Source organism: Agelaius phoeniceus, assembly GCF_051311805.1.
Source record: "Agelaius phoeniceus isolate bAgePho1 chromosome W unlocalized genomic scaffold, bAgePho1.hap1 SUPER_W_unloc_1, whole genome shotgun sequence".
Lineage (NCBI taxonomy): Eukaryota > Metazoa > Chordata > Aves > Passeriformes > Icteridae > Agelaius > Agelaius phoeniceus.
In genome coordinates, this window is record NW_027509866.1 from 8,640,216 (window position 1) to 8,655,505 (window position 15,290).

Genomic DNA, 15,290 nt, shown 5'->3' on the forward strand with positions numbered 1-15,290 from the left:
AACCAAACCAAGCAACCCTGCCATGGGCTGAGCCCCTTCCCCCCTCACCAGGCTGCCCCCCCCCATCGGCCCCATTCTGACCAAACCAAACCCCAACAACTCCCAAACAGGAAAACAAAAGAGGCTACAAAACCCCAACCAGAACAAAGCCAGCCACAGCTATTAAAATCTCACCATCAAGTCCCCTCTCCCCAACACAACTAAAACCAAAAACCCCTACAACCTACCACCCGTACAAAATAACCCTGCAACTAAAATTAAACACAAAGAAAAACCCAAAACCAACCATAAAACCAATCCTAACATAACCCAACCACAACTTCCACCACAAGTTACTGGCAGGTCAGGTGTTAATCCTTTCAATACTTCATTGCTCCATCGAGTAAAAGAAAAAAACAAAATACCAGCATATAAAAAATATATAAAACCATCAAAGTCAGTAAAGGAGAAATTAAATCCCAAATAAAAAAGAAGAAAAAATACTTTAATCTTAAAACTAAAATCCTCTTGTAAACTATAATGAAAACACTCTTTTTCTTTATAACACAAAAAACTTTTTAAAAAAATTACAATTAATATAAAAAAAAACCCTCCATACTAAAATAAACAAATTAAATAACTGTAATTTCATCAAAAGTTTTAACAGCAGGGAGAAAATCCAAGTAATCCAGTATCCACAAGAGAAGATCTGTATTCCCAGAAATAAAAACAATTTTAAAAGTAAAAAATAGAAACTTTTACCCTTAAAGAACTCATCTTTAAAGCAATACCCCATAAGTTGACATGGCCCATCTACAAGCTGTAAAAAAGCTTGTAGCAATAAAAACAACTTCACAAGAACAAAGTTCCCCAGACAACTGTTATCCATGACAGAATTAAGAACCACAAAAAAAAAAAATTTCTTCTTGTTAAAAAATCTCCATAACCTTAACAAGAAAAACTTCTCTCCTAAAGTAAACTAAAAGACTTTTCTTGAAATAGTAAACCAACTAGAAATTTTAAGTTTACTTTACAGTGTCAGTAAAAAGAAAAAGTTATAAAGAAAAAAGTGTTCTAAAGGCTTTATTTTAATTCTTACTACTTTTTTCTTTTTCAATTTACTTTTAATAAAAATGTCTCTATACCCTTTTAAAATGTTAGGACTACTTTACCTTTCCCGTAATCCTATCTCACAACAAAATAAATACATAAATAATTAACCGACACTAAAACTGAACAAACTCATCAATACATTAATTAAGAAATCTAAAGATTAGAAAAATCTTAAATTAACAAACTAAAACCACTACAATGTCATAATAAACCATTTGCCAAAGTTTCTCTGATTTTCTAAAGCTCCCAGTAGTGCCTGTTTTGTTCTTTTCAGCTCCTGAGAATCTTTGTTGGTATTTCTCCAGGGAGTCCAACTCAGAGGACACAAACAATTGTAATTCCTTTTAAATGTCTCCTCAAGAGAGTTATTTTAGGGATGGAAGTCAGGGCTTGTGTTTCCTCCTTGGCCCAGCCCAGGCAGGGCTTTCCCAGCCACATTCCACACTCCATTGCCCAGCTGGAGCCCCTGGTGCCTCTGAGTTGTGCTGCCCCAGCCCCAGGGACGCTCTCCTTGTCTGCCCATTCCCCCACGGTCTCTGGGCAGGGATGGCCTCACTGGGGGCTGCTGACATCCTCAGCAACTTGGAGGCTGCTGCTGAATTTCCCTGCTCCAGAGGCTTGTTCAGCCTTCAGCTCTTCAGTGCAGGAATTCAGTGTCCCTGGGCTCATGAACATTCAGAACAGCTGAACAAGCCAAGCCTCTGGGAATCATTTGATTTTAATTTTCAAATCCTTTGTAGTTAAGTAGATCTCAGTAGTGTATACATGATATTTAAAAAGACAGTGAGAAAAGATTTTGTATGTCCTGTTTAGTTTTGTTTTCCTGTTAATTCATTGATATGTGCAATCTGCAATTGACACTGAATCCATGTACCGCCTCATGCAGTTTGAATAGATATGAAAATCCAGACCCTTCATGGCTGACAATCAATCAGACTCTGTCCCTACCAACTCCCCACCATTTACCCCATCCAAGCCCTGGCACTCAGAGCAACCTTGTGCAAAGCTGAGCTCCCTCCAGCCCAGGCTGCACCTGCAGCTTTCAGCTCCTTGGCTCCAACTCCCACCTGCTTTCCTTGGAGAAGGAGCTGCCTGAGACACAGAGGGATGTTCATTTCTTGTCAGCCAACAAAGCCAAGGGAAGGCACAGCTCCAGCAAATGAAAAAGTCATTCTTCTCCCTGGCTCTGCCCCTGATCCCCCCAGCCTGTCCTGTTTCCTTCATCCCTACATTGCCAGGGACTCTCTGGGACAAGGGAGCTCTCCTCTGGGGATGGCGGGAGGTCCAAATGCAGCCACTGGAGTGGGAAGCACAACTCATCAGGTTTGTGTCCTTTGGGGGTCAGGAACTGGTGAGACTCAGAGGCACAGAAAGTTTCTCCTCATGGCCTAGAGATCACAGTTGAACAGGACACAATTTAATAACAATCACGCTCTTCCCTGAGCTATGTGCAATGTCCCAGCAGCATCTGATGAGTCCTCCATCCACAAGGGATTTCCATACTAGAATTAATTTTAGACAAAACGTGGTTCTGTGAGAGATATAAACACAATTAAGTTCTTGTATCAGGATGCTCATCCTGGAGTGGCGGCAAAACAGCTCCAACAATTCCTGATTTGCAAAGCTGTCAGTGGTGGATGGAGAAGGGAGGTCAGGCTGCTTTTGGTGCTGCTTTTGGTGCTGGTCCTGATCCCCCCAGCCTGACTCATTTCATCTCCTCCTGTCCTGGCTGATCTGCCCTCTTTCCCCTTCCACCCATTGGCTTTTGTCTCCCACCAGGCCCCCGGTGAAGAGCCTGGCTCTGTGTTCTCCATCCCTTCCTCGCTGGCACTGCCAGGCTGGGATGAGGAGCCCCTCAGCCTTCCCTGCTCTGGGCTGGACAAGCCCAGCTCCCTGAGCCTCTGCTCACAGCCCAAGGGCTCCATCCCCACCTTGGAGGCCCTTCCCAGACCCTGCTCCAGCTGCCAGACATCTTTCCTGCCCTGGGCAACCCAACCCAGGCCACAGTGACCTGGATAATCCCCGTCCTTGATGTCCTGGTCACACAGCCCTGGCCCCTTGTCCCCATGTCAGGCTCTGGGGTGGATCCTGTGGAACATCCTTTGGTGGAGGCTGTGGCTCCAGGTGGGCCGGGGGGATCCCGGGGGACAGGGACCCCGCTGGGCATGGACAGCATTGGACTTGTTGGGAGAAACTGTGAGGGGGAGCTGGGGCCGAGTGACCAACCCAGTGACCTGACACAGCCCCTCTGGGATGTCACAGCCTGCCCTGTGATGTCACAGCCCATTCTCTAATGTCACACAGCTGGTCTCTGATGTCACAGCCAAGTCTGTGATGTCATAGTCTGCTCTGGGATGTTAGACCTCTGCCCTGTGATGTCACAGAGGCAGTCTATGATGTCATAGCTGATCAATGACCTCACATAACCCACTCTGTGATGTCATAGCCCACTCTGTGACCTCATGTTACCAGATGATCAATTGCCTACACCAACTGAGCTGACACCTTGAGCTTGTTCTCCACATCCCCAGGCCTATGGAAACCACACAAGGCCCATTGTGTGAGAAGGGGAACTGGAAGTTCAGCAGCCTCAGGGTCCTGCCAGCTCTGCCAGGTCCACTGGATCATTTGGGTTTTCACGTTTTCAATATTCTGGGTAAGAAAGGGAGGCAGTAACAAAACTTCTACACAGGAATTCGGAAAGGCAGACTTTGGCCTGTTCAGGATGCAGATTTGGGGAGTACCAAAGCAGGTACTGATTTTTTTAAAGGAAATAGCCTGTATAAACAAATGGGGTCCAGGAAGGATGGACACATTTCAAGAAAGTAATCTTAAGGGGGAAGGAGCAGCCTGTCCCAGTGTGGCAAAAGATGAGCTGGTGAGGAAAAGGACTGTCCTGGCTCCACATGGAGCTTTTGTGGGATCTTAAGGGAAAAAAGAGGATTCATCATTTTGAAAAGAGAAACAGGCAACTCAGGAAGTGTTTAAGGATGTTGTTAGGTTATGCAGAAAGAAGAAGAAAGAGGTAAAAGCCCAGTTAGAGCTTAATCTGGCCACTTGTGTGAGAAATAATAGGAAATGTTTCTATAAATAAATTAGTAGCAAAACACCAGATAAAGAGAACGTTTACTCTTTATTGGATGCAGTGGAGAATAGAGTAACTAAAGAAACGTCTGAACAGTTTAACACCATGTCTGTCTCAATTTTCAATATTAGGACAGGTTGTCCTCAGGACAAGTGTTCTCCTGAGCTGGTAGATGGGCACAGGGAGCAGAACAGCCCCCTGGAATCCAGGAGGAAGCAGCTGGGGACCTGCTGAGCCACTCAGATGCTCACAGGTGTATGGGATCAGATGGGATCCATCCCAGGGGGATGAGGGAGCTGTGGATGAGCTCCCCAAGCTGCTCTCCATCATTTACCATCAGTCCTGGCTCAGCAGGGAGGGCCCAGAGCACTGGAGGTGCCAGTGTGAGCCCATGCCCAGGAAGGGCTGGAAGGAGGAGCTGGGGAACTCCAGGCCTGTCAGCCTGACCTGGGTGCCCGGCAAGGTTATGGAACAGATCACCTTGAGTGCCATCACAGGGCACCCACAGGATGGCCCAGGGATCAGAGCCAGCCAGCGTGGATTTAGGGCTGGCAGGTCCTGCCTGGCCAACCTGGTCTCCTTTTATGCCCAGGTGACCCACCTGTGGATGGGGGAAAGGCTGTGGATGTTGTGTGCCTGGACTCCAGCAGAGCCTTTGACTCTGTCTCTGACAGCATTCCCTGGAAAAGCTGCAGCCCACGGCTTGGGCAGGTTCCCTCCTGGCTGGGAGATTTAAGAGCTGGCTGGAGGCTGGGCCCAGAGAGTGGTGGGGATGGTGCTGCACCCAGCTGGTGTCCAGGCACTGGTGCTGTCCCCAGGGATCTGTGCTGGGCCCAGTCCTGTTTAATATCTTCACTGATGGTCTGGGTGAGGGGATCGAGTGCAGCATTCACAAATTGCAGATGGCACCAAGCTGGGTGTGAGTGTGGATCTGCTGGAGGGCAGGACAAGAAGACCCAGCCTTAAGCTGCACCAGGGGAGGCTCAGGCTGGACAATAGGAAGGAGTTCTTCACAGAAAGGGTGAGTGGGAACTGGAATGGGCTGGCCAGGGGGGAGGTGGCAGAGTCACTGTCCCTCTGCAGTGGCACTCAGTGGCATGGTCTGGGTGACAAGGCAGTATTAGGGCATTGGTTGGACTTGATGATCCCAAAGGTCTTTTCCAGCCTATTTGATTCTGTCATTCTGTGATGATTGGGACACTCTGGGGCCATTGTGACACTGCAGGGCCTCCTGGAACTAAGAGGACCATGGTGACACCGTGCACCCCCACAGAACCCGGGGTCCATGGTGGTGCTCTGGGGCCAAATGGAACCAGGGAGTGCCCCGTGACTCTCTGGGTCCTCGTGGAACCACAGAGGCCATTGTGACACTGCAGGGCCTCGTGTAACCAAGGGGTTTCACCATTTTGACACTGCAAAACCAAGGAGACCATTGGGAGACTGCAGGGCCCAGTGGAACCAAGGGGCCGTTCTGACACTGCTGGGCCTCATGGCACCAAGGGGACATTGTGACACTGCAGGATCCTGTGTAACCAAGGGGCCACTGTGACACGATGGGGCCTCAAGGGATCTGGAGTAATGCTGTGACACTGTGTGGCCTCGTGGAAACAAGGAGTCCATTGTGACACTGAGGGGACTTGTGGAACCACAGAGACCATGGTGACAGTGTGGGACCTCATGAGACCATGGGGCCATTGTGACACCCTGGGGCCCCATGGAACCAAGGGGCCACTGTGAAACTGCAGCACCAACGAGAACATTGTGACACTGTGAAGCCCCATGGAACCAAGGAGACCGTTGTCACATTTTGGGGCCCCATGGAACCAAGGAGAGCATTATTGCTCTGCATGGTCTTATGGAACCAAGGAGACCAGTGTGACAGTGCAGGGCCTGCTGTAACCAAGAGGCCATTGTGACACTTAGGGGCCCCATGGAACCAAGGACATCTTTGCAGATGACACCAAGCTGGGTGCGAGCGTTGATCTGCTGGAGCATAGGAGTGGTCTGCACAGGAACCTTGACAGGCTGGATCCAGAGGATGAATCCAACAAGGTGACGTTTAACAAATCCAAGTGCCAGGCCCTGATATTTGGCCCCAGTGCTGCAGGCTGGGGACAGAGTGGCTGCAGAGCAGCCAGGCAGAAAGGGACCTGCAGGGACTGATGGACAGCAGGCTGGACATGAGGCAGCAGTGTGCCCAGGTGGCCAAGAAGGCCAATGGCTCCTGGCCTGGATCAGGAATGGTGTGGCCAGCAGGACCAGAGCTGCTGGGCCAGCACTGATCTGCCCCAGCTCTGCACACAGACATTGCTGCTGCAGCTCCAGAGAAGGCAACAAAAGGGCATCTCTGCAGAAAACTCTGCTGGGAGATCCTTTAGTTCATTTAAAGCCACCAAGAGCACAACCCCTCATTGACACTGTCTGTGGCCACAGGATCGGTGGAGAGAAACAAAATGAGAAATGGCACAAACAATAACATTTATTTGTAGATAATATGAAAAAAGTAAAAAAAAGAAAAAGAACTTCCAAAATGAAACCAACAAGTATGAAAGATAAATTTTATTACAAGTGATTTGCAGAAATTGGCCAGCAGTTTAATGTTTCCGAAACCATCCAGTCATCAGTCTCCACACTGCAGCCTTGAGCTCCTGGTTCCTCAGGCTGTAGATGAGGGGGTTCAGGGCTGGAGGCACCACTGAGTACAGAACTGACAGGGCCAGATCCAGGGATGGGGAGGACATGGAGGGGGGCTTCAGGTGAGCAAAGATAATAGTGCTGATGAACAGAGAGACCACGGCCAGGTGAGGGAGACAGGTGGAAAAGGCTTTGTGCCGTCCCTGCTCTGAGGGGATCCTCAGCACAGCCCTGAAGATCTGCACATAGGAGAAAACAATGAACATGAAACAGCCAAATGCTAAACAGGCACTAACACCAAGAAGCCCCAGTTCCCTGAGTTGGGATTTGGAGCAGGAGAGCTTGAGGATGTGTGGGATTTCACAGAAGAACTGGCCCAGGGCATTGCCATGGCACAGGGGCAGGGAAAATGTATTGGCCGTGTGCAGCAGTGAATAGAGAAAGGCATTGGCCCAGGCAGCTGCTGCCATGTGGGCACAAGCTCTGCTGCCCAGGAGGGTCCCGTAGTGCAGGGGTTTGCAGATGGACACGTAGCGGTCATAGGACATGATGGTCAGGAGGGAATACTCTGATCCAAGGAAGAAGAGAAAGAAAAAGAGCTGAGAAGCACATCCAGTGTAGGAGATGTTGCTGGTGTCCCAGAGGGAATTGTGCATGGCTTTGGGGACAGTGGTGCAGATGGAGCCCAGGTCAGCGAGGGCCAGGTTGAGCAGGAAGAAGAACATGGGCGTGTGCAGGTGGTGGCCGCAGGCTACGGCGCTGATGATGAGGCCGTTGCCCAGGAGGGCAGCCAGGGAGATGCCCAGCAAGAGGCAGAAGTGCAGGAGCTGCAGCTGCCGCGTGTCTGCCAATGCCAGCAGGAGGAAGTGCCTGATGGAGCTGCTGTTGGACATTTGCTGGGGCTGCACATGGGCACCTGTTCATGGAGAAAGGACAGTGACAAGTCAGGAGAGGCTGCTTTGGGCCAAACCTGGGCCATTCCCTGCAGACTGCCCCGCTGGGACTCACCCACCCTTGTTCCTGCTTTGGGAAAACCTTCACCCAGGTCCCTGCCTGAGCTCCAATTGTGCTGGCTGAGTGTGCCAGGAGCAGCCAGGCCTGTGTGTGGGGGCTCTTGAGGAGCCATCCCTGCCCTGCTGCCCTGGGTTTGTGGCCATGTGGCAGAGGGACAAGTCTGGATATTCAAGATTTGTCAGGCGAATCACTTCTAATGCAGAAAGTCTTGGTAGCATCTGCACTCCTAAAGGAAAGTTCTAAAGGAAATAGATGGCATGAGTTGGTTTTAGGAATTATTTTCCTACCCACACATCATTCCTGGCTCTCTGGGGTCACAAATCCCCAGCATTTCTGCTGCACTCAGAGTTTGGCACTGAGAGATGGGAGAGGCAAAGGATTCCCCGTGGCTCAGGGAAGGTGAGGGGCTGGATGGGCTTGTTCCCAATTGCCCTGGCTTTGCACCTTTGGCTGCAATCAGAGCACAATCACACTCCCAGGTCATCCTGGGATAAACCAGACCCTGCCCAGAGCAGAGGGATCCCTGAGTGTCTCACCCTCTCTCAAGGTCTCTGGGCAAGGTCTCAGCACCCCCTTGTGCCAAGGACACTCACGGCTCCTGGGCAAACCCAGCAGCATTTCCTCAGCTGTGGCAGCTCTGCCCTTCCCTGTGGGACATCCAGGGAACTCCCAGAGGCTCTGGCACAGATTTGCACCCAGGAGGGCAGCTCAGAGCCTGGCAGGGCACAGCAAGGAGACCCCTGGCTGTGCCCATGATGGGATCTCAGGGAGGGGGCTCAGCTCATTCCCCTTTGCCATGGACTGCTTTGCCCACAGCCCCACAGGTGCCAGGGAAGCTTGGACACCCCATTCCCATGGACAGCCCTGCCTGGCAGGAATGCCAAGGGCAGTGCCTGACTCAGCTGCTGCAGATGCCAGAGCCTCCCTGAGAGCAGCAGATAACAGTGCCAATGTCAGGGCAGGGCAGAAGCAAGAGCAGATGTTGTGGTGCTGTGCCTGAGAGGGCAGGGCAGAGACAGCCGGGCACTCAGGACAGTGTTCCCGTGCCCAGCTGTGCCCGGCACCTCCCACACACCAACAGTGCCCTCCTGCCCCAGCCCTGCTCTCTTCAGCCCCCTCTCCTTCCCTGAGCATCTCCCTGGGCCTGGACATTCCCTCCTGAGAGGAGCCTTGTCCCTGCCAGCGCTCACAGAGCCCATCCCAGCCTGTGTGCCCTGGCTGGGGCCCTACAGAAACCTGCCTGTGTGCAGGGCCCTGGCTGGGGCAGGCTCTGTGTGCAGCTGGGCAAGGGCAGCTCAGGAGAGCCCTGCTGGGCCCTGCAAAGGTGATGCTGCTGCTGCTGTGCAGGGCTGAGGAGTGGCTGAGGGCCCTTTGGGAGGCTCCCAGCAGAGACACTGATCAACTTAATTTACAGTTCTGCAGTCCCTGTAAAAGTTCAAACATTCCTTTGATGATCCTGTGTGTCCCTTTCAACTCAGAATATTCTGTCATTCTGGGATTACAATTCCTGTTCTGCTTCTCTTATCCCCCTGCTGTCTATAATCCAAAGGAAAAAAAAAAACCCTTGCAACAGTGTTAGAACAGTAAAGTAAAAACCAGACATTAATTGGAAGCTTCCAGGTGTCCCAATGGGGATGGGGCACACTCGGTCCCTGATTTCAACAATTTATTAAGGTTGATTAATTAGGATATTTAACAGGAACATCCAATAGGAGATTCAGTTGCCCTGGTTACAGGGCCATTGTGTTACACACCCCCTGCTCAACCTGTTGGAATAGGTCCAAAGGCTTCTTTGCCAAAAATTTTTGTTATGACTGCTCACATTCTGGTCAATTAAAAAAATGGTTTTGTTCCTGATAATAAGGTTCTCTTCCTGATAATAAGACAGTATTTCAGGAAGGTATTTAGACAGTGAGCTTATTGTTCTAAAATCTAAGAGAAAGGTTAGGAAACGTACTAGAGTTAATTATTATGATTATATAAGTATGTAATATTAGTTTATTAGAGTTAATTAGGAATTTAGTAGTGTTAAGTAAGGATTGTAGATTTATAACTATATAATATTAAGTTACAGAGCTATGAATATATGAAAAATGTGTAAAATGCAAAAATCTTTTCGCCATCACCCCAACTTTCCCATCCTTCTCCAAGAATGAAATTGAAAACACTCTCAGGAAAGCTCCTGATCTATACAGCAATCCCAGGCTTACCTTCTTTGGGAAGTGCCCTCTGCAGCTGTGCCCAGGCTGGTCTGGAGCTGGGAGCAGCCCTGCCCCACCCAGCCCCTCTCAGCAGCAGCCCCTGCCCTGCTCAGGGCGGCTCCTTCCCCCCAGAGCTTCTCCCCAGTGCTGGGAGCAGCTGCCAGGGCTGTCTGAGAGCTGTCCCTGGCAGGCAGCAGAGTCCCTGCCCCAGCACAGCGCCCTGGGCTGCAGGACCCTGCTCTGCAGGACAGCCCTGGGCACCCCTGGCTGCAGCCCCGGCTGCTCAGCCCTGCAGCAGAGCCTGGCAACAGGAGCTGCCTTGGGCTGTGCCTGGGCTGGGGCAGCAGGGAAAGCCAGCCCTGCACTAGGGCCACAGCCCTGCCCTGGAGCAGCTCTGAGAGTCCTCCTGAAAGGTCCTAAAAGCTCTGGGCTGTGCCAGCTCCAGGAGATCCCTGCAGGAACTGCGGCTTCTCTTCCCACAGCCAGGGAATGACTGTTTCAAACCTGGGATGATTTCTGCTCTAGTGAGCCCTGAGTGAGCTCTGCTCTGTGCTCCCAGCCCTGGCTGAGTTTAACCCCTCTGTGCCTCTGTGCTGTGCCCGGGCTGGCTGCAGGCAGTGCCCCAGCCCTGCTGGGCTGGCACAAGAGCTGCTCCTGCCCAGAGCTGTCTCTCTGAAGCGCTGCCCTTGCCAGGAGCCGCCTCTGTGCCAGGAGCCTCTCTGCAGGTTTTTCAAAGGATTTCAGGTTTTTCTTTTGTCTTGGAGTCTCTGAGAGGTTTGTGCAATCATGGCCTCCAATTATCTGCTGTAATTAATTCCTGGAGAGGCTTTGTCAGTAACAACACTCAGTGGGGCTCATTAATACTTCAAGGTACTTCAGTTTTTTAAGGTACTTGGTGTTTCCCTTTTGACACAGACTCTGTGAGAGGTTCCTGCAATCATGGCCCCAATTATCTGCTTTAATGAGTCCCTGGACAGCTTTGTACTGACACTCAGTGGGGCTCATTAATGCCTTGAGATACTCAAGGTTTTTAAGGTACTTTGGATTTTTCTTTCCACACCGAGTCTCTGAGAGGTTTTTCAGCCATCCTGGCCTCCAATTCTGTCCTCCAAGGACTCCATGAGGAGCCTGTGTTGGGGATGGACCGCAGTGGGACCCATGCATGCCTTGAGACACTTTGAGGGAAACTTGGATGCTCAATATGAGTGTGTAGCAAGCTTCATTTATTGAAGAGAGCATCAGACTTTTATGCACAACAAGCAATAAGCACATACATATTTTGCAAGCTAAGCAATCTATTGGCTATACTACAATATCAACTCTTCCTCATACCTTAGGGATTACATCTTTCTTTTCTCATGTCTCTCTCACTGCTTGTTATTGTACCACAGCTATGCTCAAGGACACAGTGTTTTGCAGGTGCAGGGACCCAGATTAGCTGCATCCTCCCGATTCTTGGTCCAGAACGTGGCCCCTGTCACGTAGCCATTCCTAGTTGCTGGGGGCAGGGGACAAGAGGATGTAGATGAGATCTGTAAAACACCCTTTTGCAACTCCATATGGAAGCAATCCTGGGAGTTCTTTTCTCAGGTCAATACCCTGTAATCCCTGCTTTTGTAAAAAGCATTTTAAAAGGTCATACGCCTCTTGTCTCTCCATTACCTTCTAATTTAGTCGTCAGCGCTGTTTCAGCCCTTGCAAGATGGCGGCACTTAGTCGGCCGAGACCCTTCTCTAAGGTGGCTCGGGGCACAGAGCCCGCTCTTTCACCGGCCGAGACCCTTCTCTAAGGTGGCTCGGGGCACAGAGCCCGCTCTTTCACCGGCCAAGACCCTTCTCTAAGGTGGCTCGGGGCACAGAGCCCGCTCTTTTGCCAGCTGAGACCCTTCTCTAAGGTGGCTCGGGGCACAGAGCCCGCTCTTTTGCCAGCTGAGACCCTTCTCTAAGGTGGCTCGGGGCACAGAGCCCGCTCTTTTGCCAGCTGAGACCCTTCTCTAAGGTGGCTCGGGGCACAGAGCCCGCTCTTTTGCCAGCTGAGACCCTTCTCTAAGGTGGCTCGGGGCACAGAGCCCGCTCTTTTGCCAGCTGAGACCCTTCTCTAAGGTGGCTCAGGGACACGGACCCCACTCTTTCGCCGGCCGAGACCCTTCTCTAAGGTTGCTCGTGGCACGGAGCCTGCTCTTTGGCCAGCTGAGACCCTTCTCTAAGGTCGCTCAGGGATGCGGAGCCCGCTCTTTTGCCTCCCGTGCTGTATCGGGACCGACACAGAATACTGCACCGGACCGTGGCTCGCAGGTTCAAGCCCTCTGTAGGGTCCCTGTTCAGAGGCCATTTGTCGCGGTGAGGGAAACTTGGATGCTCAATAGGAGTGTTTAGCAAGCTTCATTTATTGAAGAGAGCATCAGACTTTTATCCACAACAAGTAATAAGCTCATACATATTCTGCAAGCTAAGCAATCTATTGGTATACTACAATATCAGCTCTTCCTCATACCTTAGGGATTACATCTTTCTTTTCTCATGTCTCTCTCACTGCTTGTTATTGTACCACAGCTATGCTCAAGGACACAGTGTTTTGCAGGTGCAGAGACCCAGATTAGCTGCATCCTCCCGATTCTTGGTCCAGAACGTGGCCCCTGTCACGTAGCCATTCCTCCACACCTTATTCTCTTCCCCTCTGATTTTCCCACACCCTCCCCAGGCCCTGCTCCAGAGTAGTGTTGGCCATGCCACCCTGGTTCCTCCTTTCCAAGATGGTGATGGCCACACCACTTGGAACCTGTTCTCCTGCTCTTCACCTTCTCTTCCTGGCCCTGATCTTGCCTCTGGCTCCACCTCTGGAGGTTGTGACCACTCCATCACAGGACACGTCTGTTCCAGGGAAGATGGAACCAGAAACCCCACTGCAGAAACCTTCTTTTGTTTACTCCCCCAAAATGGTGATGCCCATAACCCTCCTAGCAGAGCCCCAGACAACTTGCTACAGTGACCCAGCACAAACATCAGGGCTTCCACGCCTTCTCCCGAGAGGATCTCCCACTTCATTGCCTCTGCCGGCACCATAGGGCCCCTCCAAAGCCAGGCCAGTCCATCAAACAGTTTGGGACCTGTGTTTCAGCATCGAGAGCCTCCTTTGAATGTGGCCACTGCCATCCGGACTCCCCAAAGAAACTTTGTGTTTCACCAAATTGTGCCTGTGCCAGTGCCCACCGCCATGGATTGCAGCGGCAGGCACCTCCAGCACGCCATGGCAAACTGCACTCAACAAAGTTTGACACCCAGAGCTCCCAAGCACAGCTGGTGGAGAAGGAGAAATCATCACCAAGCCTGCTCCAGACAGCAAATTAATGTAACTGTGCAAATTTTCTGTAGAAACCCTAACACTTCCCTTTTTATTCCCCCTTCCTGGTAAATATATTTTCAGTTGTATTTAGATCATTTTAATTTTAAGCGAGTTCTAGATCATGTTTATATCACAAAAGATATGTTTGTTTGATTAACCTTTTCCAACCCCCCAGTCTTCATTAGAAAGGAGTAGCTTGATTTAATAGTACTAATTTAACTCATGTAAGCTATTAAATACCAGAATTATTATTTCATTTGTTAATGTTAATTTAGTTTTTACAGACTATTATTATCTCTTTTCATTTTAATATATACATAAATGTAAATAGTTCTCAACTAATGTTACAAGAAGTTAATATGACACAAACAATCCTAACTCCCATTACTCATGTTAAGTTTTTAAATCTCTTTATTTTAATTAATTGGAAAAATCAAGTTTCCAGAATACACTCTTTATACCCTATTATCCTTTATGGAAGGAACCCTGCAGAAAAACAATATCTCATGATAAATGTGTAAGTCTAATTTGATGCTTGATTTTTCACTGGTTTAAAAAGTTTTTTACAAATGATGAGTTTCATTTTGTGTTTTTATAAATTATGTGTTTTACTTTCGTACTTGATCTTGCAAATGACAATTTTTTGTTAGCAGAAAAATAACAGAAGTTTTAATTAGAGTGAAAAGCAAGTGAAAAGAAGGTGTGCATAAGCTGTTTGATTGTAAGTCAAGAAGTGATAGTATAGAATACTTGAAAGATGTTTAAAGAGATGAGAAAAAGGGGAAAGAGGAAAAAAGGAAAAAGAGAAAGTAAGAGAGTGAGCAAAAAAGAGAAGGACTAATTTACTAAGAATAAGGGTATTAAGTTGAGAGCAAAGAAATGAAAGAAAAGGCTTAAGTGTTACTTTAATTATTACATTAAACTTACTTTCTTACCTATACCTTTTAATCTTCTTGTGTGTACCCCCTTCATGTTTAGTCTTTCCATTAAGATTGTTTATTGTCTCAAGTTTAGCTAAAATTATCAGTTTTATAATTGTTATTGTCATGTTAATAGTGTTTTACTGTTCATTATTATGTCCCTGGGAATCCCTTTATGAGTTGTCATAATCTATCTATAAGTTACCTCATAAGTATTAACTAATTTAAGGGCTATAACTTTAATTTTTCCCCTGTTTCTAAAAGAAAGAAAAAGGGGGAGGTATGCGGTTCCCCCGCCCCAGGAGGTGGGGATTCTACCCAGACAGAGAGCATCAGGCGAAGGGTGTGATTTAAAGAAGATTCCACCCCTCCATCCTGTGGGCTGTGACCCCGGAAGCCCAGGAAGAAACACTCCACTCCATTTTGTCAAATAAGGAATGGCCCCAGAATGTTCTTCTTTTCCTGTACTCCCATTAGTGTAAATTCTACTGCAATGTCCCTGCCTTAGTTTTTTCTATTGATTTTTTTCCTTAGTTTTTTCCTTGATCCACCCCTTTGCAGTCCCCTGCTCCTCCTGCTATTGGACCCCAACCCTAAACACCACCCCTACCCTGTCATGTAAAATCCATGACCCTTCCCCCCTCGTTTCTTGTCTGGCACAATAAAGGATCCTGGGTTTTGCTAAACCCAGACCGGTCCTGTTGCCTTCCTGTCCCTGTTGGTCACCGGTGGCTGCCTGAGGTCTGAGACTCTGGGGCCTGGGGGAGTTGTTACACCACAGGCCCCTGGACCCGAATGCCAGCCCTTTGCCATGGGAAACCAAACTCACCACTCCAGTTTCCTGATGTCAGTTTGCAGGAGGCGCTTGGCACTGCCAGGGCAGCCTGAGTTGGAGGTGGTGGCAGGTTGCCTCTGGGAGACACCCTGCGCTGTTTGGGATTTCAGGAGGCAGCACCCACTCGGGGTCACAGGCCCCTGGACATGAACACTGGTGGAGGAAAG

At 49.4% G+C, this 15,290-nt stretch overlaps 2 protein-coding genes across 2 annotated transcripts in view; both read right to left on the reverse strand.

Annotated features, from left to right (window-relative positions):
- The window catches only part of LOC143692495 (uncharacterized), a 59,698-nt gene extending 59,632 nt beyond the window's left edge, over positions 1 to 66 (reverse strand). The window contains exon 1 of the mRNA XM_077172727.1: positions 49 to 66. Within this exon, the coding sequence (XP_077028842.1) occupies positions 49 to 66 (18 nt within the window). The remainder of the gene's footprint in view (positions 1 to 48) is intronic.
- Positions 67 to 6,771: 6,705 nt separating this feature from the next.
- Positions 6,772 to 7,757, reverse strand: LOC143692371 (olfactory receptor 14I1-like). Its single transcript, XM_077172606.1, has one exon. It carries the CDS (start codon positions 7,702 to 7,704, stop codon positions 6,772 to 6,774), a length of 933 nt encoding a protein of 310 aa, XP_077028721.1. The 5' UTR covers positions 7,705 to 7,757.
- Positions 7,758 to 15,290: the final 7,533 nt, after the last annotated feature.

Bases quoted from the DNA above. Each gene is read 5' to 3' on its own strand.
- LOC143692371 (XM_077172606.1), bottom strand. From the start codon at position 7,704: ATGTCCAACAGCAGCTCCATCAGGCACTTCCTCCTGCTGGCATTGGCA.